Below are 24,811 nucleotides of genomic sequence, written 5' to 3'. Positions count from 1 at the left end.
AGGAGCTCCTTATCGCCAATCCGAGAGATCTGATAGAAAGTCAGGTAGAATTTCACTTACCCGACGTCACAACTCACCTCCCACTTCAGCTTTCAAATGGCCTGCTGACCACCACCAGCACCTTACCAGAGGTCTTTCTAGCTTTCTAGACCTTATCCATATCGCAATATTTATTCCTTCATCATGTCATCCCTCCGCCACCTCCGCCCTGTCCTACGCTCTGCATGGACTCCTAGACGCACCTACGCCAGCCAAACCCCGGGCAACCCGGTCCTAGAAATCTTCAACGGCAAGACAAAACACATCCAGAAAGACCGCGCGGCGCGCAATGTCGAAGAAAGCCGGAATGTCGACTACCTCAAGGACGAAGTCGCCATGCGGCTGTGTGAACGTCTTCTTGTATGCCGATGCCTTCCCCATATACAATCCTCGTGAATTAAGCTGATAGAACATGCATAGGACATAAAACGAACCTTCCCCAGCGTCCTCGACCTCGGCGCAAACAGCTGCAACATCGCGCGCGCACTAACGACACCAATTCCGACACTGGATTCGACAGAGCCAAACTCACCAGACTCAACAACAACAATTACAACGGACGGCGCTACGATTTCCGAAGGCGGAAGCACAACGACTCTCGCGGAGAGAATAGGAAACCTAACATGTATCGATACCTCGCCTGCCCTTCTGCACCGCGACGCAGACCTACCGTTTAATAAGCTCCTCCCTATAACGCGCAAAGTGATCCCCGATCTGGAAACGCTGCCTTACGAACCCGAGACCTTCGATGCCGTGCTTTCTTCGCTTTCAATTCACTGGATAAATGATCTGCCTAGTTTATTGGCGCAGGTGAATTCGATCTTGAAGCCGGATTGTCCGTTCATTGCGACGATGTTCGGCGGTGATACGCTCTTTGAGCTGAGGACGAGTCTGCAACTTGCTGATTTGGAACGGAGAGGCGGTGTCTCGCCTCATGTTTCGCCGTTGGCGGACGTGCGTGATGTGGGCGGGTTACTTACGAAGGCTGGGTTCAAGATGCTCACTGTTGATGTGGAGGATATTGTCGTCGAGTACCCGGATACCTTTGCGCTGATGGCCGATCTGCAAGCTATGGGCGAGAACAACGCGATTGTGCAGCGCGAGCAGGGGCCTATCTCGCGGGATGTGCTGCTTGCCAATGAGGCGATCTATAGACAGTTGCATATGGAGGAGGGCAGCCGCGGGATCCCGGCGACGTTTAGACTGATTTATATGATTGGGTGGAAGGAGGGCGAGGGACAAGCGCAGCCGCTCGCGAGGGGGAGCGGAGAGCTCAATATGAAGGATATTCTGGGTGGTGGTGATTTCAGGCCGTGATGTGATCTAGTCCCTATCTTTGTACAATATACCACGAATGAAGTAAAAGAAATCAAATAGACAACAGAAACGGAGAAGTAACAGCAAAGCAAGAGGGGTTGCTCGTCTAAACAGTTCTCCGATCCGTCATGACACGCACAATCGACCCCGTCCCTGTAAGCTCAACCAGCTTCTCGTGCCAGTTCAGCAGCACACTCATTTGCTGTCCGCCACCACCCTCGCCGAGGTTCCTAGCCTGGACCTGCGAGAATCCTGTGCTCTGCGGCGACACCGACTTCCGGGGACTCTGCGCGCCGTTGCTGGGTCCGCCAGCCGCCATGCCCTTGTACCTGCAGCAACACAATAAGAATTAGCAGCCATTCCAGACCAAAAGCCCAGCAAAGGAGTAGAAAGAATCGTGGAGGAATGAAGGTAGACATACAAATACTTCATCAAACAATCCCCCCGTTCAACACCCCCCTCACCAGAGAGCACCCCCTCCAAAACCTTAATCATCTCAGACTGCCTAATCCCCTGGAGAACATCAATGACTGTCGCAAGGTGGACCTGCTTCGCGCTCTCGTCGCCGCCTAGCGGCGCCGTGTCGAGTACGTGGATGAGCGCGGCGGCGGGGTCGCCCGAGCGCAGGAGTTGTCGGACGGCCTGGGCTTCGCTTGCGGCGTTACCGGAGTTTGATGGGGGTGGGAGCGTTGCGGGGAGGAGCGAGTCCAGGGGGAAGTTTTGGGGCGAGTCGGGGTCGAGGGTGTCGATGTTTATGGTGCGGTAGTTTGGGGTGGACATTTTGGTTGGTTTGGCAGAAGTGCGTGAGACGAGAGAGGTGGTTTGTTTCGGTTGGTGAGAGGTGTGAGTGGAATTGGAATGGGTGTAGCTTGTTCTCTGCGACTTGGTGTGTGGTCTTGAGGAATTGATGTTGAGGTTGTGGTTCTATCGGTGTCGGTGTCGGAGGTGTGGCGGAGTTGGAGAGGGAGAAGTTGGGTCGTCATCAAATTAGCTGGAGGAGAGGCTCAGTTCCCACGCGGGGAAAGGCAGCCGGATTGACAGCTGGCTTTCTATGTGCACAGCACTCAAATTCCTAGCAGTATGTACCAAAAACGGACTTTGAGAAGCTCTACTTGTATTAATTCTCTATCTAGCATTCTCTCAAAATTAATTGATCATTTGTTGCTGTTTACCAGCGAAAAGAGCCAATGATGCCTTGTCGCCTCAGGCATATATTTAGTATAGTTGTTCCAGTCTAGTTAAGTGTTTGTTTGTTCTTCCCAGTGTTATGATCGTATTGTAGCTATCTAATTATGGTACAGCGTATGTGGTTTGTAAAGTAACAGCAAAAGTAAGGAACGTCGCTCGCTATGCAGAAAACCAAATGATTCTCCAGTATATGTGGTATCAATGTATGCCTGTATGTCAAAACACCTCCCCAAGATATGAACGTCGAAATAGTGATTAGTGTACAGCAAACCAGTGTAGTAAGTAAAAGCGAGAGCAAAAGAGCGAGGAAATCATCTAGCAGAAGTATCATCAGGGGTCGTAACGGTAAGTTGGGGGACGGAGCGCTCCTCATCAGAAACACGCTCGCTAAGGTCACTTAGGGATCTGGCATCGTCGTCATCGCCCTTGTTCTTGTTCTGACGCTTGCACATAATCCGCTTGAAGGGTCTTCCCATCGCGGAAAAAGCGCGGCCAATGGGCTTCATGGCGAAGCCGACAGCGGTCGTCACGGCGTTAAGAGCGATGCCGACAGGCTTGTCGGGGATGCAGCGGAGGACAACAGCCCACGGGAGACTGCCAAAGGCGCAGGCAAGACAGATACCCCATTGGATGCCAGTAATCTCGCGAACGTTGAAAGCCTCGCCACCAACGAAGATGATCATGATCTGGCCAGCAACCATGATGCAGTTGATGCCGATGAACCAGTAGTTGCGGTGCATGCCTTCGAAGATGTTGAGCCTGTTGTCGAGACGGCGGTTGTTGAATTCGTTGAAGATTTGCATCCAGACGAAGGTGTTGAACACAATAGTATCGAGTTGGCGGGTGCGAATGTCGGGGTCTGAGTCGAGGTAGTTGTCGAGGATGCTGTCGCCGGCAAAGTAGAGCATGAAAGTGATGGCAAGTTGATAGATGGCTTGTCCGAGGATCATCTTCCACATGGTTGTGGTGAAGAGAGAAGCGCTCTTGGGCACTGGCTTTCGGTCAAGGATCTTGTCGGTTGGAGCGTCGGTTGCAAGGGCAAGAGCAGCGAAGGTGTCCATAATCAGATTGACCCAGAGAAGCTGGACGGCAGTAAGGACACTCTCATTGTTAGAGTTGTAGAGCGAAGAGACAAAGGTGAGAGCGACGGCAGTGATGTTGACAGTGATTTGGAACTGAAGGAACTTGGCAACGGCGTCATTGACTGCACGACCCCAAGCAATTGCTGTCACGATCGATTTGAAGTTGTCGTCAAGAAGAATAATGGAACTGGCCTCCTTCGCGACCTCAGTACCAGCAATGCCCATAGAGAAACCGACATCAGCTGTCTTTAGAGCAGGTCCGTCGTTGGTGCCATCACCCGTCACAGCAACAGTCTCGCCCAGCTTCTTTAGTCGAGCGACCAAGATGCGCTTATCCTCGGGAGAAGAGCGAGCCAGAACCTGAAGATTAGGAATGATCTTGTCCATGTCTTCTTCGGAGAGCTGGCGGAACTTGGGTCCCTCCATGACGATGCCGTCTTCGGTCTTGATGCCACAGGACTCGGCAATAGCAGTAGCAGTGTTGATGTTGTCACCAGTGACCATCTTGACCTGAACACCGGCGACATGGCATCGCTGGATAGCAGCTGGAACCTCAGGACGAAGAGGATCCTGGATACCCATCACTCCAAGCCAGGTCATGTCGCGGGAAATGCTGTCAAAGTCGGCAGACTCAGGGTCATCCTGAACACGAGCAGCCTCAACTGGGGGCCAGACGGAGGTCGGAAAGTCCTTGTAGACCAGACCGATTGTACGCAGAGACTTTCTAGCGTACGAGTCAATCGTTTCGACCATCTGTTTCCTGTCCTGAGCAGTTGCAGTGTCGATAACCAGCCGGTCCGAGTCGGTGTTGATTCTGGTCGAGCACTTGCCGACCATGATCTCAGCAGCACCCTTGACGAGAAGACGGTACTGTCCATCAGAGACCTTGTACACGACACCCATACACTTTCGAGCAGAGTCAAACGGAATCAGCTGCACAGTTGTCGTGGAGGCACGTTCAGTAGTGACGTCCATTCCGAGGTAGTCGCAGGCAAGTTGCAGCAGCGCCACTTCGGTCTTGCTTCCGATGAACCCCTTGACACCATCCTTCTCTTCCTCGAATGCGGTAGAGTTGAGAGCGATGCTTCTGATAAGAAGTTCTCGAGCATCCTGGGGGCACGACTTGAAGAGCTCGGCAGCAGACATGGAAGAAGATTCCTCTCCGTGAATGTGGTTGAAGCCCCTGGAGCCAAGCGTTCCGGCGACGACAGTCATCTTGTTCTGAGTCAATGTGCCGGTCTTGTCGGAGCAAATGACAGTTGCATTTCCCATGGTTTCGCAAGCACGGAGGACACGAACAAGGTTGTTCTCTTTGACCATGCGAGTTGTAGCGAAGGCGAGAGCCAGGGTCACGGCCAGCGGAAGACCCTCAGGGATCGCAACGACAATGACAGTGACAGCAACGATGAGAATATCGACAAACTCTTTTCCCTTGGCAGCGGCATTACCGGGGTTGCTGCCGAGGTTGGCAAGGAAGCGAATGAGGAGAGCAAAGAAGAGAACGATAGCAGCGCTGAAAGTTGTTAGCGGATAGTCATATATTAGATACCCATGAATAATCTTACCTTGAACCCAACCAGCCGATCCAGTTCGCGAGACGTCCGAGCTTGACTTGAAGAGGAGTAGGGTCGTTCGACTCCTGCAACGACATCAAGATCCGGCCATAGCTAGAGTACTTTCCGACACTTGTCACAAGGTACGACCCAACACCCTCTAGGACATTGCTGCCCGAGATCATGAAAGGATCGAGCTTCTTGCTAGCTGCGCCTTCGGCAATCTGACGAGATACTTCAAAACCGTCGGTCTTTTTCATCTGGTCGGATTCACCGGTAGCAGAAGATTCGTCGCACTTGATACCGTGTCCAGAGATGAGAATACCATCGGCAGGAACAGAGTCACCGGGCTCAACCTGGAGGATGTCGCCGACGGTGATGTCGAAGATTGAGATCAGAACCACCTTTCCGGATCGGATGGCTTTGACTTCGCGGTCGTTGTTCTGTTGCTGTTAGAATGGAATGTCAAATAGGTTGAAGAAGACTCACCCTCTTGTTCAGCTTCGCGAATTGGCGTTCCTTCTGCCAGTCGTTCAACGCCGTCACGAGAGTGACAATAGCAATGGCAACGACGATAGCAACACCTTCGATCCAATCCACACCGTGTCCTTCGTCGATAGTCTGGTAGATACCGAGTGAAAGCGAGATGATAGCAGCGATGGTCAGCAAGATGATAATCTTGTCATTGTACGCCATCCACAGCAACTTTAAGAACCCAGTTGTCTTCCTCGCAGGAAGTCGATTCTGGCTGAACACTCGAATGCGGTCGTAAAACTGTGTATCCTCACCCTCTGTGCTGAGAGGAGTCTCAGAGTAATCGAACGATCCTGTCTCCGGCTCATGCACGAGCTTCCCTTCCAGTCTCTTCTCGTCGACGGATAGACCTGACTTGAGATCCGTTCGCAGTGCCTTCCCCAGTCCGACAATACCACCTAGGGCGTGGTAAGCAGCCAAAGACTTGGGGTTCAGCATCTTGTTCAGCTGCCCCGGAGAGAAAGGGAACCGGTTATCGTGCACGTCAAAATCCTGGACATTTTGAGGATCCGGGTTGAGAGCTTCTGAGAGCGGTACGTCGTCGATGTCTGAGAGGTCTGTGATTGTTTTGCCTTTGATGGGCTCTGCTCTGGAGGGTGCTTCTGAGTTGGCGATTGTTGGGGCATTCGAGACTGTGGAATCGGCGCGCGTGCGGAGAGTGTCCCCGTCTAGAGAATGTGATGTTCGTGGCGGGTCACGGCTGACCGTTAACAGATCCGACGAAGGTGTCGGCGCCCTGGAGCCCATCTGAACGGGTGAGATTGATATGCTTTGGTCGTCTGAGTGGATTTCGATGTGAGGAGTTGGTTGTAAATGTGATGAGCCCTCAGACGGGCTGAGATGGTTGTTAGGGTTCGCCATGAGCGAAGAGCAGGGTCCCTCGTAGTAAGGGAGATGATAATAGTTGTGTTAAACGTGCCATCAAAAAAAGGGATCAACGAAGATGACAGACATTGATGCATGTTATATGAAGGGTGTGGGGGGCGAAGACTCTTGTGGAGGCTGTGCAAGCAGATTGTACTCTGTATGACGAGGCAGATCTCCAACCTTAAGAGGAAATTCATTCTTCTTTGTAATAATTTCATTGGCTACATTCAAATTCATTCAGCTAGCGGACTAACTTGGCAGGGTCCTAAAGTCCCAACAGCTCTGTTTTCCTACTGCGTTCGTATTGCTGTCCGTATATAGCTGCCTCCTTTTGTTCTGGGCACTCTCCCAAAACAAAGCACGGCGGGCAACCATCGATCTTTCTGAAACAGGGGGTGAACTCACCTCAAAGGCCTTTGTTCAGTCCTCTAAGCGCTCACTAGATTAAGCCCCCAATGATTGAGCTCGATCGCGACTTGGAGGAGGCTCGACTGCGGAGTAGGTACAACTGCAGTGTCGTATTTCGCGCTCTGTAAAGTAGGTGGGAACAGCAAGGGATGGGCCTGCATGCACGGAGTAGGCGCCTATCGATACAATAGCTCAATCGAATCACGACAGTTCTGCAGACAAGACGGTCCAGATCGTGCGTTTGGATTGGCGCCGGGGTGGTTGGACGATTGGCCACTGCTGCGCCTCCACGCTTAGCTTTTCTCAGATTGTTGCAGTTTCGCGGGTGATGCAACCCATCCAGTAAACCGCGAGCAGCAAAAGAAAGTATTGAAAGTATTCTGGATCTTCGAAATGACGTTGATCTACTCGTTTCGTACTCCTTAATCTTGCTGTGAATATTGACAGACTCATATGCGACTGTGGCGCATTATCGCCTCCTCAGGGGCAAAGGGTTTGCACCGCCACTTTTGCTGTGGCTGGTGCCTTCAGCAAGTCCCAACGGACAAGACAGCCAATCCAAACCTTCAGATGACTTGCGGAAGGCCATATCCGGATGAGGCGAATGCCAAAGTATGGGAATAAGCCTCGCACGTGGCCGTACCCTCCGCGGCTGTCTGCTGCCTTGCTCTAATGACTGATCGACACTTTGCGCTTCAGACCTTGAATGAGGCTGCGCAGGTGAGCAAGAGTCAGCGGAGGCGACATCAAGCAAGGTTGAATCTGGATCTTCGAGCATTACCAGCGACACGAGACCTCCTTGCTCTTGATCCTCTTGCTCTCTGTGAGCGTCGTTGACGAAGCCTTGCATCGGGCAATGTGAACTACTGGCTGAGAAGGCTTTTCCACCCGCTGAACGAGCTTCTACCTGAGCCTCACAGGACTTGCAGGGATTACGAGCAACTGTAAGATGTAAGCACTAAGCTGACTCCCAAGTACCAGGTCAGCTTATCTTAGCTTGACCGCATACTCCATAGTCCATATATTAGCAGCCACCCCGCTGTTTAGGGTTCGTATCTCCTGCTTACCGGAGCACCCGCAGTACCCAGGCAGGACTCATATTACGAAGCAGGATCCAAGTCACTCTGTACAGTCGAATCCAGACCCAGTGAGCGCGGCCCCGCTCCGCGTCTGCGGACGCATCTCCGTCGTCTCCGCCGTTGCCATCACGAATAAGGTAAACCATGTCTACTCAGGTTTAAAGTACGGTCTGCCATAGCGCCCGAGGCGCTCTCGCCTCTCGTGGGGAACTGTAGGACACAGCCCAACCTCTGAAGTTTGGAACGGAGATTAATTGCGCAGGTCTGCTCCATACTTCTTCGCGATATTTCGTTTGCTTCAGATGCCTGCATCCGCATGACTGGTGCATCGGCCCAAATTATTCGCCATCCTGAAGCACCGCAGCTCAGCCACAGCAAGACTCAGGTTGATATATTCTTTGTGACATGGTTGGGATGTCCTCGCTGCGTTATTTTCTGCCATTGCCATGAGTATCTGCATCAGCCGCTGTTGACAAGTACCCCACCGAAGCTATACAACATAGGCACCAGCAGGATTCGAAGACAAGCTACTCAAGGTAGTCCCTCCACTTACTTGCCAGGAGAGAACCTTGGGATGACAGCTGGGGGTCATTGTGGTCCACTTTGATTCGTCGTGTGCACAGCCTTCCATCTCACCCCAGTGGCGCTGATCCGCAAAATCAGCGTTTGCTGGTGGTACCTCATAATCTGGCACCAATGAGAGAATTCCATTGGTGGGAGCTGTGACATCCAGCTCACAGAATGCGGCATAGGTAGAAATACCAAAAACTCGGTGCTGATGAGCACTATCCGGATGTGGCTGTTTGGTGCTTCAGCCTTCGGCAGAGAGCCATGGTAATCTTGAGCTGGCCTCTAGGCTGCCAGAATGGGACGGGGCAATGGGAGCAAGGCAAATGCACAAACGACACAAGGTGGATTATTGGAAGAAGTAAACAGGGAAGGAGCGAGCGAGCAACTACTGTACCCGGACATGACGAGGAAGGAGCCAAAGCAGTTGTCCGAGGAAGGTGCGACTCAACCCAACCTGCCTGAGGTAACCACCCCTCTGACTCTTCGGGCAGCACTCCTTCCTCCTACAAACCACTGACTCTTCTTTAATGGCTGCTACTTCATCGTCCATTCAGCGCTATCTACAAAATTGATTTTCACGAAGCATCTGCCAGCCCGGCATATCGATTCCCTAGTCCACAGAAAGACTCTACCGATCGATCGAGCTCTGGTTCATCTGTTTCGTCTTTACCACAAGCAGATTTGCCCATCATCTCTTCGACACTCCATGCAATTCTCTCTGCACCCAACCGTGCGCCCTCGAGATTCGCCGCTCCCGGACCAAGACGCAACGCTCCCAGTCGACCCGTCAGGTACAGGGGTACGTCGGCCTTCCACATGAGGTCATCCGTGAGGCATGGCAACCCTTGTATAGTCTCAATTGGATAATCTTGGTGCATTTGCTGCAGCAACGGGAGCTCGTTCACGTCCATGTGCATACCTGTCGCGAAATACATGTAGTCGATCTCGGGAAGGCCAGGAATTGGGGGATTCGTCTCCAGGCGCCAGGTCTTAGAAACACTGCAGTATCTCTTGCTGGTGATGACGGTACGCGGATGAATGGCGATCCGGCCACGAGCGGCGTGATCTTTGAGGATCTTCTGGTAGCGAGGCGTGATACTGCCGCCACCGCGAGCTGTCTTGATCATCTCCATACGTTCTTCGTCCGTATCTGCTGACCAGAAGACCGCTTTCTCGTAGTTCTTGAATTTGCCCATCCAGCTTAAAGTTATGTCGAAGTGTTTCACTATCTGGTCAGTCTTATCCTGATCATAGAAGGAAGAGGCTTACCTTTGAAGTCGGATCGCAGAAGAAACCACACTTTCGTCACACCTTTACGAATAGCCATGTCTGCGATTTGCGCTGAAGACAGACCTCCTCCCACGACCATGACATTTGTCTCTTGTCGCTGTTGGATTTTCCTCCTCACAGTTGGACTTGGAAATGCTCGAATTTCGCCGCTATGACAAGCCCCTTCAGCTTCTTCTGCGCTCAAAGGGAAAGGAAGTATCTTCGTCGCTCCTGGCCCCATAGCCAACACCACAGCCCTAGCGTAGAACTTGTTTCCATCTTTTGTTGTGACGGTGAACATCTTCTTTGCTGCATCCAGCTCTTCTACATAGTCATACCGGATGTCCGCAACTTCACCCTCAGCGATCAAGCCGGGAGCACCCAGTCCGTACCGCTCAACAACACTGCCGCAAAAGTCCCGAAACAACCCTGTACTTGGGGAGAAGTAGTCCTTTCTATCCCGCTCGTCAATCTCTGTATCCCCGATGACCTTCATATTCTTCGCCTTTTGCTTCTGCTGCTTCTTCTTTTTATGTTTTGACATCTCTTTGCCAACACACCCTGAAATTTCCCAGAGATCCTTTTCTCGTTCGGTTTCGGTTGTGTACGCGAGCATGCCATCTCGGTCTCCAGGGTCGACATGGAAGAACATTGGACTCCGAAGCTGTTCAATCTCAAGTGTCTTGAAAGCCCGGTTCCACTTTGACATCCACTGAGGCGCTGTCGAATCTAAAACCAGCATAGAGAGGCCATCCTTCTCATCATGCTCATCCTCATGGTCAGACACAGACGTCATCGACTTATCCTCTAGAGAATGAGCCGACGAGCCATCCGACCCCTGACTCGAAACCGACGAAGCCCTCTCTTTCTCCATACTCTTGGTTTCTTTCCTAGCCTTATTGACCTGTCCATGATGCGTATTGTGCACGCCTATGCTCCCCATTTTCCCTTTATGGCTCCGTACAAGGTTCATTCGGCCTTTGTGTTTGTTGATCCAATGGTATCGCTGGTGCTCTGCGTCTGTAAAGATTGCTGAGGGCGTATGTTCTTTTAGTCGTGCTGCGACGGCGAGACCGCAGGGGCCGGCGCCGATTATGAGGATGTCATGGGGTTGCATTTTCTGGCTCTTTCGTCTTTGAGGGTGGTGATCGATGAGGGTCCTCTTTGTTCGTCTAAAGATGGTTGGTGAGAGGAGTAGAGTTCGACGATTGCTTATGCTGGGTTGAATGCGATGTTGAGAGGATAAATGTAAGTCTAGAATAATCCGAAAGACGTCTTTGAGTATACAGAGACTTCTGACGCGCTTATAAATTCTTGAAAGAGTATTAAGTAAATGAAATCTACCTAGGTACATGATAGTCATCAATAAAGGAATGGAAGTGGTCTCGTGCTTTCCCCAGGGTACTTAGACCCCAAGGTACTTGATCACACATCTCCGTACTGGAAAGGGAGAGTCACCTAACACTGCGGTCGTTAGGTCTTGAGGACCCTGAGGGTACCTTACCTTGGGAATTGGGAACAAGGCGGGAGTGTCAGCGGGTGATCCACTATTCCACTGTACCTATGGGGCTGGGGACCTTGGGGCTTTGCATCACTTTGACGTTGGTCACACCAAGTTCTTCAACCCCTTCAATGAATGCCTGGTAAGGCTACTCATGGATTGAACTGTGTCTATGTGTATGAGATCTGATGCAGTACAAGAAATATCGCAGAAGAAATTAGATTAAAGCTAAAAAAACACCAAAAACCCAGCCCAAATCAGTAACAAAGAATACGGCCGTAAAGATATATCTATCTCCAACCCACATAGCACATCACACCACACTACACCACACCACCAGATCCCAGCCTGGCCACATACACCAATAAACCACACCTTTATTCACTGAAAGCTCATTTATGCCACTTCTTCGCCCTCGCAACACCAACACCCTGCACAGCCCCCGTCCTCCCCCTCGGCACCCCTCCCCCCTCGCGCCGATGCCAAGCATCCCCAGGCCAAATCCACCCCCTAACGCGCTTCGCATCGCGCTTCTCACCAATTTGCGGCTCAGGAATCCATTTATCTTTCGGCTCGGGCAGGATCCGCTGTCGCGTGAGCGCGCCGGGCCCGCCGACGTTTAGGTGTGAGGATGGTTGAGATGGTAATGGGACGGATTTGGAGAGCATGAGGAGGAAGTAGAGTGCTAGACTGGCGGTTATGGGGACGTTGAGGGATTCGGATGTTGATGTTGAGGCGTGGGAGTGCGAGTGAACGTCGGGGTGTGTGTAGGATTCGTATTCTTCCCGTGGTGATTGGGAGGCTAGGGAGCTGTCGACGGAGGGGGTCGGTGAATTGGGTGAGGCGTAGGCTGTTTGGCCATGTTGGTTGTCGCGTCCGCTGTGCATGCCTGCAAAGACATTTGTGGGTATGGGTGCAGAGACCTCAAGGAAGCCGAAGTAGGGGACGTCGTCGCCTGCGTCGCAGCCTGCGCGGACGCAGACGAGTTCAATTTCCGTGATGATGAAGCCGTAGCGGCAGGAGTGCTCGCGCATGCACCGCTGCAGGTGTGCGAGGCCATTGAGGTACTCTACCCTTCTGTGCGGTGCTTCGTTGCGCATCCCTGTGTTCCAGCGGTCGAAGCTCTTGGCTATCCCGACTAGACGGCCGCGGGGGAGACCCGATGAGGTTTGCTCTGTGTCGGAGGAGTAGTTTGCTAGGAAGTGAGGTCCGCCGTAGTTCTTGCTGTTTGTTGTTGCTGAGGAGCGGGGGATTGGTGCGGGATAGAGGGATAGATGGTCCGGGCCTTGGGAGACGGCGAGAGCAGCGTTCACTCGTGGAGCGTAGATGTCTTGGACGAGGCCGACGAGTGCTGCTTCGGAGTCTGGAGAGAGGCGGTTGCTTTGCACTAGGGCTTGGGGCGTGAGGGTTTGAGGGATTGCGGTCTTCAGGAGCTTTGTGAGTCCCTTGATGGAGTTGAATGTTTCCAATGAAAAAGAAGTCCAGCTGCGTAGGTTCCGAATGTCCCACCAGAAGTAGTCGTGCAAACCTCGGGTCGGAACTACGCTTACATTGCGGACTAGATTGATTGCTTGCGTTGGGCCGGTGAGATATGAGAGCAAAGTAGTTGATTGCGAGCAGACGCTGGCTGCCGGATGTGCGAGACCAACGGGTGAGCATTGAGCACTAGGAACTTGGCCATATCCGTAAGGAGAAGCAGGCAGAACAAGTGATCTATGCGAGGGTGCCTCGCGAGTTTTCGCTATAACTGGCTCAGCGGTGGAGTCCCGTGCGAATGGAGGGTACACCATGATATTAGGTGTGGCCGGAGTGATAGGCATAGTAGGGGACGGCTGCGGGTGGCCTGAGTACTTCAATTGCTGATATGCTGGGTAGCTATATCTTTTCAGCGTCTCGTCGTCGATGCTCGAGGCGGACCCCGAGCGAGAGTGCCTGCCAGATTCCCTGCGTCTGTGCGAAGGGACAATGTTCACAGGAGACGAGAGGGTCGAGCCATTGTACGACGCATAGACGGGAGAGGTGTGTGCGGAAGAGACAGCAGCCAGTCTGTCTGACACCTCGGCCACATTATGCTGGACTGATGGACGTTGTTGGGTTGGGTATGGAACAAAGCCCGGTGGGTTGCGAGTGTTAGACAGGAACCGCCGGTGTCGGTGCGGCCCTGCTGTAGGTGGAGGTTCAATCACGACGTCCTGGGATCTGATCCTAGGAAGAAGGGCTGGTCCGTGTTGGTAAGAAGGAGAGTCTACTGTCGGACTTGTAGTAGACGTAACGGCAGACCAGGGAGACGAATCGGTGGAGTATGTAGAAGAGTCTGATGCGTGGCGATTATGGGACTGCCCAACCAGTTCCTGGTACTGAACAGGAGGGGTGGTGGGCCGGTAGTAATACCCCAGAGAAGACATTGTTTCGAATGTGGTTATATAGACAATATAGTAGGTGTATTAGGTTGGTGCTTGGGCGTAGTTCAAGGAAGAGCCAGCTTCCGGAGATGCGCAAGAGAGGACAGAGAAGAGAAGATGGAGAGACAAGAAACTTTTCTGAAACTGTTTGAGATATCAAATGCCAACCATGGCAGTGGTGAATGGCAGGACGAGACTTGTATGAGAAAGAAGGTGGGAATGGTTGGCCATTAAATGCTTCAGCAGCAGAGGCAATGCAAGGGCCAAAATAGAAGCAGGCCATCAACAGATCATCCAGGGACCAGAAATCCTGAAACATGGAGAAAGCTCCATCGAAACGCCAGACATCATATCGAATATGGGCGTTTTCAACAAGAATCACGATCGAACTGCCAGTTCCCGCTGGTATGATCCTAGGGCTAGGAGATCTTCAACAGGCTTGGGTGTTTCAACTAGTAGCTGCGCGTCAAAATGTTACTATATTTTGCATGATCTCGATATCCTCAGGGCTAAACTGCAGAAGAATGGTTCGCACAAGCGCCAGGGAGATCTATAATCGGCAGCAGGCGTGTTTCGTCTATTCTGGGTAGCAAAGGAGCTAAATTTACCCAGGCATGGCTAAAGCCTCAGGTTTCGACAAGTCGGCGGCAAGAGAAGCATCCAGAGCATCTGCTGCACCGGGGATGGCCGGAGGCGCCTTCATGGTGCGTGTGCCTCTGGGAAGAGGTCTATAAGCGCCGGGTTTGATATGGGGCAGCCAGGGTCAAGCAGGGGGGATTCCAAATGCCACAGCGGACAGTTCCTGGACTATACCAGCTTGAGAAAAGCTCCAGAGCCCCAGAGTGTTCTAAGAATACATTCCTCAGCGACTAGGGTGGTCTCAGTACGCGCCGACGACCTGGCACAACTAGGCGCCGGGGTCCATGAGGGTGGAAGCTTCTCGACATCGATGCGTAGCGGCGTTGATTATTCTGGAACGAAGAGATAGTACTCGTCAGATGTCGGAGCAAAGGTGGAATTCCGTGACCCTGAGACTAGGTCGAGTGTCCTTGTACCAGAAGTGAAGATGTTGAGGTGAGGAAGCTCGGATGTTGATGCAGTGATGCAGTGTTGCATAGCGGAGGATCTCTCTTCCTTCCGCCGGCGATCCGATCAGGGGGCCGTCCAATCACGGTCCAGTTCCTCACACCCCTGCAACCAGGAACCGCAATCACGGCGTCAAGCTCAGACGACATGACAATTAATGTTTTCTACTGACATCGTATGATTAAGATACTGATTCACAAAGTCTACTGGAAAATATATTCATCAAGATAGATTTTATTAGCAGTATTATAGTAATTCAAAACCCGTTTTGGTGCTTTCTGTAGGAAGCTTTCCAGCGCCGCCTTTCGCCCAGAAAAAAAAAAAAGGCAGAATGACTCTATCGTGACGAATGAAAAAGAACATCATGCTAGAGGGAATCTAAGAAGGTCATATAGACAAGGGCCCTCACGAAAAGAGGATCATCAAGAGGGGAAATTATATGCTGGTCATCATTCATGCCTTGACGTCGTACTTGCGACGGAACATGCCATCAATCTCGGTGAGATAGTATGTGCCGGGGAAGAGAGTCTCAGGCTTGCCAGAGGGCTTGAAGTCCTTGGCCAAGTGGGCGTGCTCACGGAGCTCACACATGGCCTCGTACTCGGTGGGAGGGAGGACAGTGCGCTCGTTGAGACGATTCTGGAGGTTCAGCTTCTCGACAATGTAGGAGACGTCGCCAACAACCTTGGCGCTGAACAGAGAGGAGGCAAGACCACTGCCGTATGAGAAGAATCCGAGACGCTTAGGCTGGCTGGGGTCGAAAGTGACGTTGCTGAGCAGGGAGCAGAGACCGGCGTAGACGGTGGCGGTGTACATGTTACCACAGAGAGTGGCAACGTCAAGACCGGGACGAACACGCTCGGCGAAGCGCTTCTTGGTCAGGGCCATGAAGGTCTTCTCGACGTTCTTGTCAGTCAGAGAAGTGTCGTAGTCAATGTCGCGCAGCTCGGGGGCAACCTCAACGAAAGAGGGGTGAGTGGGGTTGGCGAGGAAGTCGTTGTAGAGCATACGAGCGTACGACTTTTGCACCAGCTTGCACGTGGGAGCGTGGAAGAGAATGTAGTCGAAGCGGTCCAACTCGTTCTTGGACTCGTCCTGAGTGGCACCGTTGGTGCCGTTCTGAGCCTTCTCCTTCAGGGTCTTCTCACGGGCAGCATAGGCCTTGTAGCAGGCATCGACGGCCTCGGTGTAGCAGCGGAGGGAGAAATGACCATCGACAACGGGGTACTCGCTGGTGAGGTCGGGCTTGTAGAAGTCGTAGGCGTGGGTGATGTAGGAGGCACGGAGACCGGGCTCGAAGACAATAGGGGCGTCAGGGCCGATGAGCATGGCAACACAGCCAGCACCACCAGTGGGGCGGGCGTTGCCCTTGGCGTAGAGGGCAATGTCACCACAGACAACGACGGCGTCTCTGCCGTCCCAAGCGGAGGACTCGACCCAGTTAATGCTGTTGAAGACAGCGTTGGTTCCACCGTAGCAAGCATTGACGGTGTCGATACCCTCGATGTTGGTGTTTCCGTGGGGAGTGAAGAGCTGCATGAGAACGGACTTGACGGACTTGGACTTGTCGAGCAAAGTCTCGGTACCGACCTCCAGACGACCGACGGACTTGGGGTCGACATTGTACTTGTTCATGAGGGAGGAAAGGGTAGTAAGGGCAATGGAATAGATGTCTATTGACGAATAAACGTCAGTATTGGCGATACAAGCCATAATCAGGAATCGATTGAGAACGTACCCTCGCGGTCATCACAGAAGCTCATCTTGGTCTGGCCGAGACCAATTGTGTACTTGCCCTCGCTGACTCCATCGTGCTTTTCCAACTCTGTCTGGTCGAGGCACTATAGAAAAACTGTTAGAGCCCAATTCCGCTTGGAGCGTAGCGAGACAGGATAATTGACGCACCTGACGGGGGAAGTAGACCTCGATGGCCTTGATACCAATGTTCTGGGGGCGAGACATAATGGCGGTGTCGGGAGAGGGGCAATTGATCTAGGGGAGGAAGATGACCAAGAACAACCACGATATGAGCCGTGGACGGTAGTGGAGGACGAGAAGAAGGGGAGGGAGGCAAGACAGAAAAAAGAAGAGAAGTGGATTGTAGGATAAGAGAAGAGCCCAAGGGACGCGACGGTGTGCCGTATAAGTAGTCTGGGATGAGCCAGGCCAGAAAATGCAGCGTAGGTCTTGTCCCTGAGGAAGAGTGGTCCCTCGACCCCTCCTCCTCCTCGTCTCTGGGACCAGGACAACAGACCACAACTTTTGGGGAGCACAACTGGAGCATCCGCCGATTCACGCAAGAATGTCAAAGGGAAAAAGCGACTAATGCAGGCTTGTGCCACTCACAAGCTCCGCCGGCAGTGGGGCTGATATCTCGTTTTTCTCCTTTGGGCCTCCGAGGGGCAATCAGTCCCGTGCCTGAGGCTAGTGCTCCCGTGGCTGATGCTCGATCTCCTACTGCTACTCCATGGCATACTACTCCTGCATGACAGCTTGAACCTTTAACAATTGCACTTTGCTCGGTCTGCTTGTCTGCGTTGAGATGCATCCCCCAAACTTCACTCGAAGCCTACAGCTGATCATCCCACTGCTTTCCTCGATCGCTAGGAGCATCCTCAATGGTGACCGCCTCAGGATCTGGTATACGCAGTACTCTCTGTCCTGTCTCGGCCTCGCAGCAAACAACACCTCTTCCGATCTCAGGAGCTTCAATTTCTCCTTCTGTCCGATACTCACCGACTCTTCCATTGAAATAGTTGATTATTGAATATATCTGTCGATGAAGTTCTCGAAACTAGCATCTACGATACGACGTCCAAGCAATTGTTCATCACCTGTACCAGAAACTTCCAACGTACTGTGTTGAGCACCCGTCGCAGAATCATAATTTGACCATACGATGTCCTACCACCAACAGCAAGCGAAAGATACTCCGAATTTATACCCCAGAACCATGCTTCTCGCTTATCCCCGGTACTGAGGGTGCCGTCCCGTGCGAACTGCGACTGCGAACAATGTGAACTGGTCTCCATCTTTGCTTTTGAGCACATCGACCGCCAAAACATACGAGTCCGAGATTCGGCACCAGACGCTTTGCAGACTGACTGGTTCTGGAAGGCAGCAGTGATCGCGAATACTCTGTAGATGTCGTCTTGCTTGGTCGATCCACCGGATTGCTATATTGTCTTGCGTGCAACATACCTTGCGGTTGACACCTGCAGCTGCGGGAACCGCAGGGTTATCCAATATCGATTCGGTTATATCCGGCCCTACGGATGTCAGAATTGCTCAAACCGTTATGAGCTACGCGGACGATGCTGGAATTGGCTGGGGTTGACCGTGGCGGTTCGTCGCCTACGCAGAGGCCATCCTGGCTTTCCTGTCACGCTTGAGCTGCACCCTCAAGCAATTTCGAGGGTACGAGGTAAATTAGACTCGGGCATAAGCAGCACGAAAGGTTTGACTTCGCCTTCTGTAGCTGGTTTGGGCATGGCGTTCGCCAACAAACCGTCTTTAGTCCGCATTATCCCAGACATACTATGTAACACTTAGTAGAACTCCACAAGGTTTGACAGTAGAAACCGCGGCTTCGCCTGAAGAACCGCGACTAGAACCGCCTACAGAAGAATTGTAGGGCCATGAGTCGCCCATGACAGGTATACAAGCGACATCGGCTTTTGCTGTGCCGCCCCGGCACCGGTAAACCAGGATCTCGAATCTAGAAGCGCGTGGGTTGATCCCGGTCGAAAATTATCAATCTTATCTTGTGGGTCCGCCTATCCCACTCATGATTCAGGTCGTCAAACTGGTCCGTCCTCTCATCTTTGAGAATGAATAGTTTTTACGTTTATTCTTCTCTAAAACTTTGCTGTGCTTTAGCCACTCTAGTGTCTTGCCTCATGGCGTTCGAAATGTCCAGTCTTCATACAGTGACAGTCCCGAACCGCCGCTCAGCAGCTGCACATTTCCTTGTTGCTTGTTTCGGCGTCGAGTTCAATGAGAGCCCCGTCTGCCCTCTTGTGCGTTGAACGATATTTTCAGTATATATCCCAGGCCCGGTGAACTTGGTTTTGCTTCCAGAAGTTTGGTATCGACATATTTTGTGCCACGTTTGTATTTGACCTAGGTGCGGCGCACAGATATATAACTGTACAAGCAGCACAGAGGAGCACAAGGAACAAAGAATGGTATGCTCTTAGATGTAAGCCTCCCAGAAATCAACATCAATTCCTGCTCATTCAATGAACAAGAGCAGAAAGGAATCTCTGCCACCACAATTGCCGTTGAAAATAAGAAGAAGCTTAGGTTTCTACTAACCCTAATATCAAGCCTACGGACCCGAAGGTCAGGAACCACAAAGCTCGATACTCGTTCATAAACGAAGCAAGCAGGGCACAAAGAGTCACAGCAAGCTATAGCAAGAAGTAATCTATGCATGGCCCTGTCAAAATAATTCGAGTCCTGGTTTCTCTATTAGGGGACAATATGGCAGGCTTTTCCATCAAGGATTCAGGGTCTTGACCTGGTTCTTGGCTTATGCAATCTGAGTTGAGTCCAACCCATAGACGAGGATAGAGTGAGAGAACTGATTCTTGCAGGAAATAAGCAGAGTCAATCTCTGTATTAGTGCACTGGCAGCGGGTATTAAGATTTGCTCATTCTCCTATTCAAACTCCAGCTATTGACCACGCAGGACAATATCGTCAAAGTGATATCATTCAGGAGATCGAGTATGGACTCTTCAAGTTAAATATTTTCCTTGAGTACGGTACCTCCGGGACGAAGTCACATGGCTAGGGGATGTTGCCTGTTCTTGGGATCAGTGAATCGAAAGAATCAAAAAGAAGGCACAGAGGACCGCGGGCGGGCTCCAGCGACTCAGGTCCCATCATAGCATCGGCTTCAGATATCCTACATCTCCCGTCCTCTATACTATTTCTCTCGTTTAGAGCCTACTTACAGCATAATAGCAAAGCATAACTTAACATGGACGAAGAACCACCCGGCTCTGAGCCAACCAAATGGTGCTCAGATTGTCATACAATTCGCCCAATGAGCGGGTTTGAAGGTAATGGCGGGCAAAAATGGAAAACATGTGCTCGTTGCCGCGCCAACCGTAGAAGAGTAAGTGTCCAATGTTCTGATCCCCGGATTTTGTGCCCAATCTGAAACAACATAAACTGATGAACAGATCTCTGACGTTATGACGAGCAAAAACGAAGATATAATGGATGTTTTCGAATAGCACAGCAAATAAATGTATCAGCGCAGCTAGGGAATATTCCAGCATACCAAGGCAAACCATCAACACAGCAGACGGGTCCTATACAGCCGCGAATACAGCCGCCACACTCTCACCCAACGGGTCAGCCAGCGCCATCGGCTCAGCCACTTGCCTCCAATGCTAGTCAAGCTCAACTATCTTCTTCCTACCCACCAGGTTTCTACGGGGTTCAACCTCATGTATCCTCCTCCCGCACACCACATCCCTACGGGGGGCGACCTCAGCTACCTTCTGTTCAATCGATATTGCCCGACGGGGATCCACCTCAGTCACTCTCTGCCCAGCCAGCATCGCAATCACAAGGAGGCGTCCGGGCGGGCTTAGTTTCCCAGCAACAATCTACGACCAACCCTGCAAGCCTGTCTCTGTCACAGCAAGGCACTTCCATCAGATCGCAAGATAGTACTGATATCGACCCCAACAATCCGGGACAGCGTAACTTACCACCACATACCTCAAATATCCCAATTAGGGGACCCACAAACATTGAACATAAAATTGGACTTGTTATCACGAGTAGTGATAAGGCAGGGACCCTGAGACCTACAGTGTCTGCAAAAATTGCCGTATCGATAGGTAATCGAGCCATAGCGATGACACCTAACTACCCAAGCACATCTGATGTAAAGATGCTGACCGTTCACTAACATTTCAAGCTTATTTCTAAACACTAAACCAGTCTTTGAAGATTACCTCAACAGCGCTTTGAAATGAATAGAAAACACAGGCACTGTGCTTGAAGCTCAAGACAAATTTACCATCTTGACTATACATATGGCTGCGTTTGAGCTTGTCTCTTCCTCTCCTTCAAAATCTTAAAAATTCTCAAATCCAGCGGAACTCTGTCGCCCATCCAAACCGCTCTCTGTGTATGATTCCTCTCATCCTCGTCCGGCTCCGTGTTTGGATGGATAAGAACGCTTAGTGGACCGCGCGCTATGACAAGCCAGGGCACGAATGCGCCAAATTGTGCTGGCGTAAAGAGGTTCACTTCAAACATTGCCACGGGATGCGGGCCAACAGGCTTATCCCAGAATGTGTAGATGCGGAGTTCGGGAACTAGAAGCTTCATCAATACAGGCGATATAATAGGAGAGAGAGACAAGATAGACATACACTCCCGTCTAATCCGCTCCCAAAGTGCCTTTGCATACGCGACTTGGTCTGGGTTATTCTAAGCATCCAGTTAGCCAGTCCTGTCCGCAAAAGCCCACTTGCACTCTCTACCTGCTAGAGAACATAGAGAGAGAAAAAAAAGAGTATCTCACCTGATAATGATATATATGGATATCGAATCCCCCGCGTCTATCTTTCGCTAGGGGTTCGGGGAATTCCTTGTAGGCTTTACTGAGGATTCCATGTTGTGGGTTCTTGAGCGATTTGCCGTCTTCGTTGCGTTCTCTGTTGCGGCTGTTAGTTATACCTTCGTAGGAAATTGTAAGGTGTAATACTGAGGCTAGTGACTCGGGACTTGAGGGGTAGATATTCCCATCATCTTCGTCTCCAATCACACCATTTTGGATAGAGTTGGGGATGACTTACTCAGAGAGTGGCTCTAGATTCTCGTACCCCTCGAGCGGGTTAGGATATGTATATGCGAACTGGTCTGTCATTTTGAGGGTTAAAAATGAGGAATACTGAAAGTAGGGTAGGTTGGGCTATCAAAGTCATAGATAGTAAGGTAGATTTCCAGGGCATTTTGTATACGGGGGAGTGGGTCCTCGGCAGCGGATTTCCGCGGTCTGACAAAAGTGCGGAATTCGGCTGGGGGTTGCTATTTGTCAGGATTGGAAATATAGTTATGGTGTGATAATACAGGAGAGTTATAAAGCTGTGCGCAATATGTTATTGAATGGGTATGAATATTGGAAATGGATGATAGACTGCTTGAGATATATAGTGCTAGGTATATCGTGCTGTGAGATCCAATGGCACTAGTCTAATATCCAATGGCCAAGTACTTCAATCGATAGCATCTGCTAAGCGGGCCGAGGTTTGCAGACCCTAGTGATGAACTACCAGGAGGCTTTGACATTGACGTGCCCATCGTCATCTACAAACTTGCCGCGATCCCACTCTCTGCCCTCGCTCTTGGAAGACCACTTGACGGAATCTAGCAGGCCTTCGTCATTTCCTACTGCTGTAGAGCCACCGGCTTTCCATCTCTTCACGACATCATTGTTGAACCCTGCTTCCCGCAGCCGATCCTCGCCCTGTTGTTTCCAACGAGCCCGGTCACGTAGAGCTTCGAGGGCAAGCTCCCAGTCGTCATCTCCGGTCATTAGTCCAGGGACATGACGGCGAGTTGATTTGCTTGGCTGCGCTTCGTCATCCTCCGGCGGGACATCGAGGGAGGGGTCATAATCGGGAGCGAAATGAGCGTCGATGTTGCTGGTGTTGGGCTTGTATGCACCACGGCCGCGAGAACGGATGGGCGCTTCTTCCTTGGGTAGAGGACCTACAAGATCCTCTAACGGATCCGAGTCACCACAATCAGCCTCGATCTGCGGCTCAGGCGCAGACTTCGGAGTATCCTTGCGTCGTGAAGAGTCCTTGTCCCTGCGTCTCTCCCGTGGTTCCGGCGAGCGGGAACGAGAGCTATAGCGCCTCCGATGGCGGCGCCGGTGGCTGTCCCGTTCACGCGGAGAGCGCGATCTGGAATATGATCGATGCCGGTGACTCCTCCGAGAGCGCTTGTGTCGGTCATCGTCCTGGTCACGTTCCCGCTGCGACGTACGGTGTCGGTCTCTGTCCGGGGATCTTGAACGACTTCTGTGCCGTTTCCTCTGAGAACGATGTCTATCCTCACGTTCATCACTCTCCCGCCGCGAATGCCTATCGTCTGTTCGACGAGAGTCACGATGACGATCCCTGCTACGATCGCGAGACGAAGCCGAAGGTTGGTCCCGGAGCTGTCGCATTCGATCTCTGGCTTCCCGTTCTTCCTTCCGCTTCAGAGCCGCATTGTGGTTGTCAGTCTCCTTGATGATATGCCGAAGAAAGCGAGTATTGGGCTTCGGCGCGGAGCCTGCAGGCCTGTGGCGACAGTACGTTAGATTCAGCAGATGACATTCTGACAAGGATACGCACTTTGACGGCATATGAGCTCCCATTCCTCGAGCAGAATACTTCACAGAGCTATCCCGAGCTTCCTTTGCAAGGACTTGCGCGACGTAGTCATCGTTGTTCGGATTGCCGAGTGCTTTGCCTAGACCTGGAGGCATGGTGGAGGATGGATGGTTAGCTGGAAGTGGAGTATGGAGGAAGCAAAGAGTCCTGAAGTCGGGACTACATCACCCCTGATTCATATCTATCGCGAGATAAGAATAGCTCCGTGTGAATGCATGAAGCGGGCACTTGAAAGGGAAGGTTCGATTGATGGTGGTCTATTGGAGCGGCGAAATGATATCTTTGGTGAATGGTCCGCTCACCGCCCGGAGTGAATGCGGCGCCGTTTTGTTTACTCGATATTCTGCCGCGGGGTGGTGAGCAATTGTGATCAAACTCCGCGACATCGATTGCATAAGTTCTCATTATATCTACTTTCGTCGACAGTGAATTATACTAGGACAAGATGTCTGACGTGGACGCCGCGCAAACGCGCCAACAGCTTGAACAGCTTGCAGCCGAGCACGGTGATCTAAAGACGCAACTTTCCATCGTCCGAATCAGCGAACCCATCTTCTCGCCAGACGGAGAAGGCGCAGAGCAGTCTCCGTCAAAGCGACGATCAGATGTGTCTATTCTAGACACTCCGACACCTTCATCTCTCGAGGCAGACTTGACACACTACAAGGTACGGCGGACTGCAACAGTTCACTCGCAGCGGTCTAACCTCGAATTAGGAACTATTCGCCAAGCTACGCTTCTCCTATGTCGAACAAGTGACGAAAGAAAAGTTTCTACGCGCGATTGTCGGCGACCCGCCCTTGGTAGTCGGTCACAATGAGAACGTGGAGCTAGAAACACAGCTGGCGGAGGTCAAGGCTGAGCTGAAGGCGCAAAAGGAGGAAGTACGCTTGATGATTGAGGAGATGGAGAAGGTTTCTAGGAGTCTTGCAGATCGTGAGTACAAAGACGCTGTCTTTACACCTGTGGTTATATACTAACTCAGAGGATGTGTCAGGATATAACAATGTCCAGCTACAAATGACCCAACTTGCTACTCTTCCTGAATCTATCGAAAACCTCGAAAATACGATTGCAGCGTTGCGAGCAAAACAAGTGGCTGACTCAGACAAATCTTCATCGCAAAACCTCCCGTTACCGGCGACGCTATCTCTTCTTTCGGAAAGGGAAGCTGAACTTGCGGCGCTCAATCGACAAATTGCCGCAGCACAAAACGCTCTACCACGAAAGACCCGCGAGGCGGAGACTATGGAGCGAGAGCTGAGTGTCTTGGAGAGGCGCAAGTCGGAGGCTATAATACAGGCACGGGAAGCCCAGAGAAAGAAGCAGGAAGGTGAAAGCGACGGCCTTGAAGAAGCGGGCAGGTGGTACAGGAGTGCGGAAGAAGCGCTTAAGAGCCTAGTGGGTGTTGAAGGCTGAGAATATTCTCTGATGATTGATGATATTGGGCGGCGTTCTGGACTAGCGTTATAGGGCTGGGGTTATACTATTGACTACGGATTG

At 51.7% G+C, this 24,811-nt stretch overlaps 9 protein-coding genes across 9 annotated transcripts; 2 read left to right on the top strand and 7 right to left on the bottom strand.

The window, feature by feature from the left end:
- The first annotated feature begins 66 nt into the window (after positions 1-66).
- On the top strand, positions 67-1,454 carry BDV14DRAFT_68628 (uncharacterized protein). The gene is made up of 2 exons (XM_073777288.1): positions 67-399; positions 460-1,454. Exons 1-2 carry the CDS (start codon positions 184-186, stop codon positions 1,354-1,356), a joined length of 1,113 nt encoding a protein of 370 aa, XP_073633032.1. The 5' UTR covers positions 67-183; the 3' UTR covers positions 1,357-1,454.
- Positions 1,455-1,462: 8 nt separating this feature from the next.
- On the bottom strand, positions 1,463-2,136 carry BDV14DRAFT_195604 (actin-related protein 2/3 complex subunit 5 family protein; the record flags this gene model as incomplete). The annotated part of the gene is made up of 2 exons (XM_073772258.1): positions 1,463-1,685; positions 1,778-2,136. The coding sequence occupies 2 exons, from the start codon at positions 2,134-2,136 to the stop codon at positions 1,463-1,465; spliced, it is 582 nt and encodes a 193-aa protein (XP_073633031.1).
- Positions 2,137-2,611: 475 nt separating this feature from the next.
- Positions 2,612-6,742, bottom strand: pmcB (putative calcium-translocating P-type ATPase(PMCA-type)). Its single transcript, XM_073767153.1, has 3 exons — positions 5,669-6,742; positions 5,192-5,622; positions 2,612-5,139 (listed from the first exon to the last, which is right to left on the bottom strand). The coding sequence occupies exons 1-3, from the start codon at positions 6,572-6,574 to the stop codon at positions 2,856-2,858; spliced, it is 3,621 nt and encodes a 1,206-aa protein (XP_073633030.1). The 5' UTR covers positions 6,575-6,742; the 3' UTR covers positions 2,612-2,855.
- Positions 6,743-9,212: 2,470 nt separating this feature from the next.
- On the bottom strand, positions 9,213-11,023 carry BDV14DRAFT_186996 (FAD binding domain protein; the record flags this gene model as incomplete). Its single annotated transcript, XM_073770901.1, has 2 exons — positions 9,213-9,862; positions 9,907-11,023. The coding sequence occupies 2 exons, from the start codon at positions 11,021-11,023 to the stop codon at positions 9,213-9,215; spliced, it is 1,767 nt and encodes a 588-aa protein (XP_073633029.1).
- Positions 11,024-11,799: 776 nt separating this feature from the next.
- On the bottom strand, positions 11,800-13,812 carry BDV14DRAFT_195601 (uncharacterized protein; the record flags this gene model as incomplete). Its single annotated transcript, XM_073772257.1, has 1 exon — positions 11,800-13,812. The coding sequence occupies one exon, from the start codon at positions 13,810-13,812 to the stop codon at positions 11,800-11,802; it is 2,013 nt and encodes a 670-aa protein (XP_073633028.1).
- A 1,303-nt stretch (positions 13,813-15,115) lies between these two features.
- erg13 (hydroxymethylglutaryl-CoA synthase) lies at positions 15,116-17,147 on the bottom strand. The gene is made up of 3 exons (XM_073767152.1): positions 16,801-17,147; positions 16,634-16,736; positions 15,116-16,568 (listed from the first exon to the last, which is right to left on the bottom strand). Exons 1-3 carry the CDS (start codon positions 16,855-16,857, stop codon positions 15,349-15,351), a joined length of 1,380 nt encoding a protein of 459 aa, XP_073633027.1. The 5' UTR covers positions 16,858-17,147; the 3' UTR covers positions 15,116-15,348.
- Positions 17,148-20,787: 3,640 nt separating this feature from the next.
- BDV14DRAFT_164232 (uncharacterized protein) lies at positions 20,788-21,850 on the bottom strand. The gene is made up of 4 exons (XM_073767151.1): positions 21,722-21,850; positions 21,448-21,580; positions 21,296-21,353; positions 20,788-21,238 (listed from the first exon to the last, which is right to left on the bottom strand). The coding sequence occupies exons 1-4, from the start codon at positions 21,790-21,792 to the stop codon at positions 20,946-20,948; spliced, it is 555 nt and encodes a 184-aa protein (XP_073633026.1). The 5' UTR covers positions 21,793-21,850; the 3' UTR covers positions 20,788-20,945.
- Positions 21,851-22,045: 195 nt separating this feature from the next.
- On the bottom strand, positions 22,046-23,599 carry BDV14DRAFT_164231 (uncharacterized protein). The gene is made up of 2 exons (XM_073767150.1): positions 23,270-23,599; positions 22,046-23,215 (listed from the first exon to the last, which is right to left on the bottom strand). Exons 1-2 carry the CDS (start codon positions 23,401-23,403, stop codon positions 22,195-22,197), a joined length of 1,155 nt encoding a protein of 384 aa, XP_073633025.1. The 5' UTR covers positions 23,404-23,599; the 3' UTR covers positions 22,046-22,194.
- On the top strand, positions 23,579-24,764 carry BDV14DRAFT_68540 (uncharacterized protein). The gene is made up of 3 exons (XM_073777286.1): positions 23,579-23,975; positions 24,025-24,244; positions 24,306-24,764. Exons 1-3 carry the CDS (start codon positions 23,754-23,756, stop codon positions 24,725-24,727), a joined length of 864 nt encoding a protein of 287 aa, XP_073633024.1. The 5' UTR covers positions 23,579-23,753; the 3' UTR covers positions 24,728-24,764.
- Positions 24,765-24,811: the final 47 nt, after the last annotated feature.

Source organism: Aspergillus stella-maris (assembly GCF_047715825.1).
Source record: "Aspergillus stella-maris strain CBS 113639 unplaced genomic scaffold BDV14scaffold_3, whole genome shotgun sequence".
Classification (NCBI taxonomy): domain Eukaryota; kingdom Fungi; phylum Ascomycota; class Eurotiomycetes; order Eurotiales; family Aspergillaceae; genus Aspergillus; species Aspergillus stella-maris.
The sequence above is the reverse complement of the archived record's forward strand: the minus strand, read 5'-3'. Positions and strand labels throughout refer to the sequence as shown.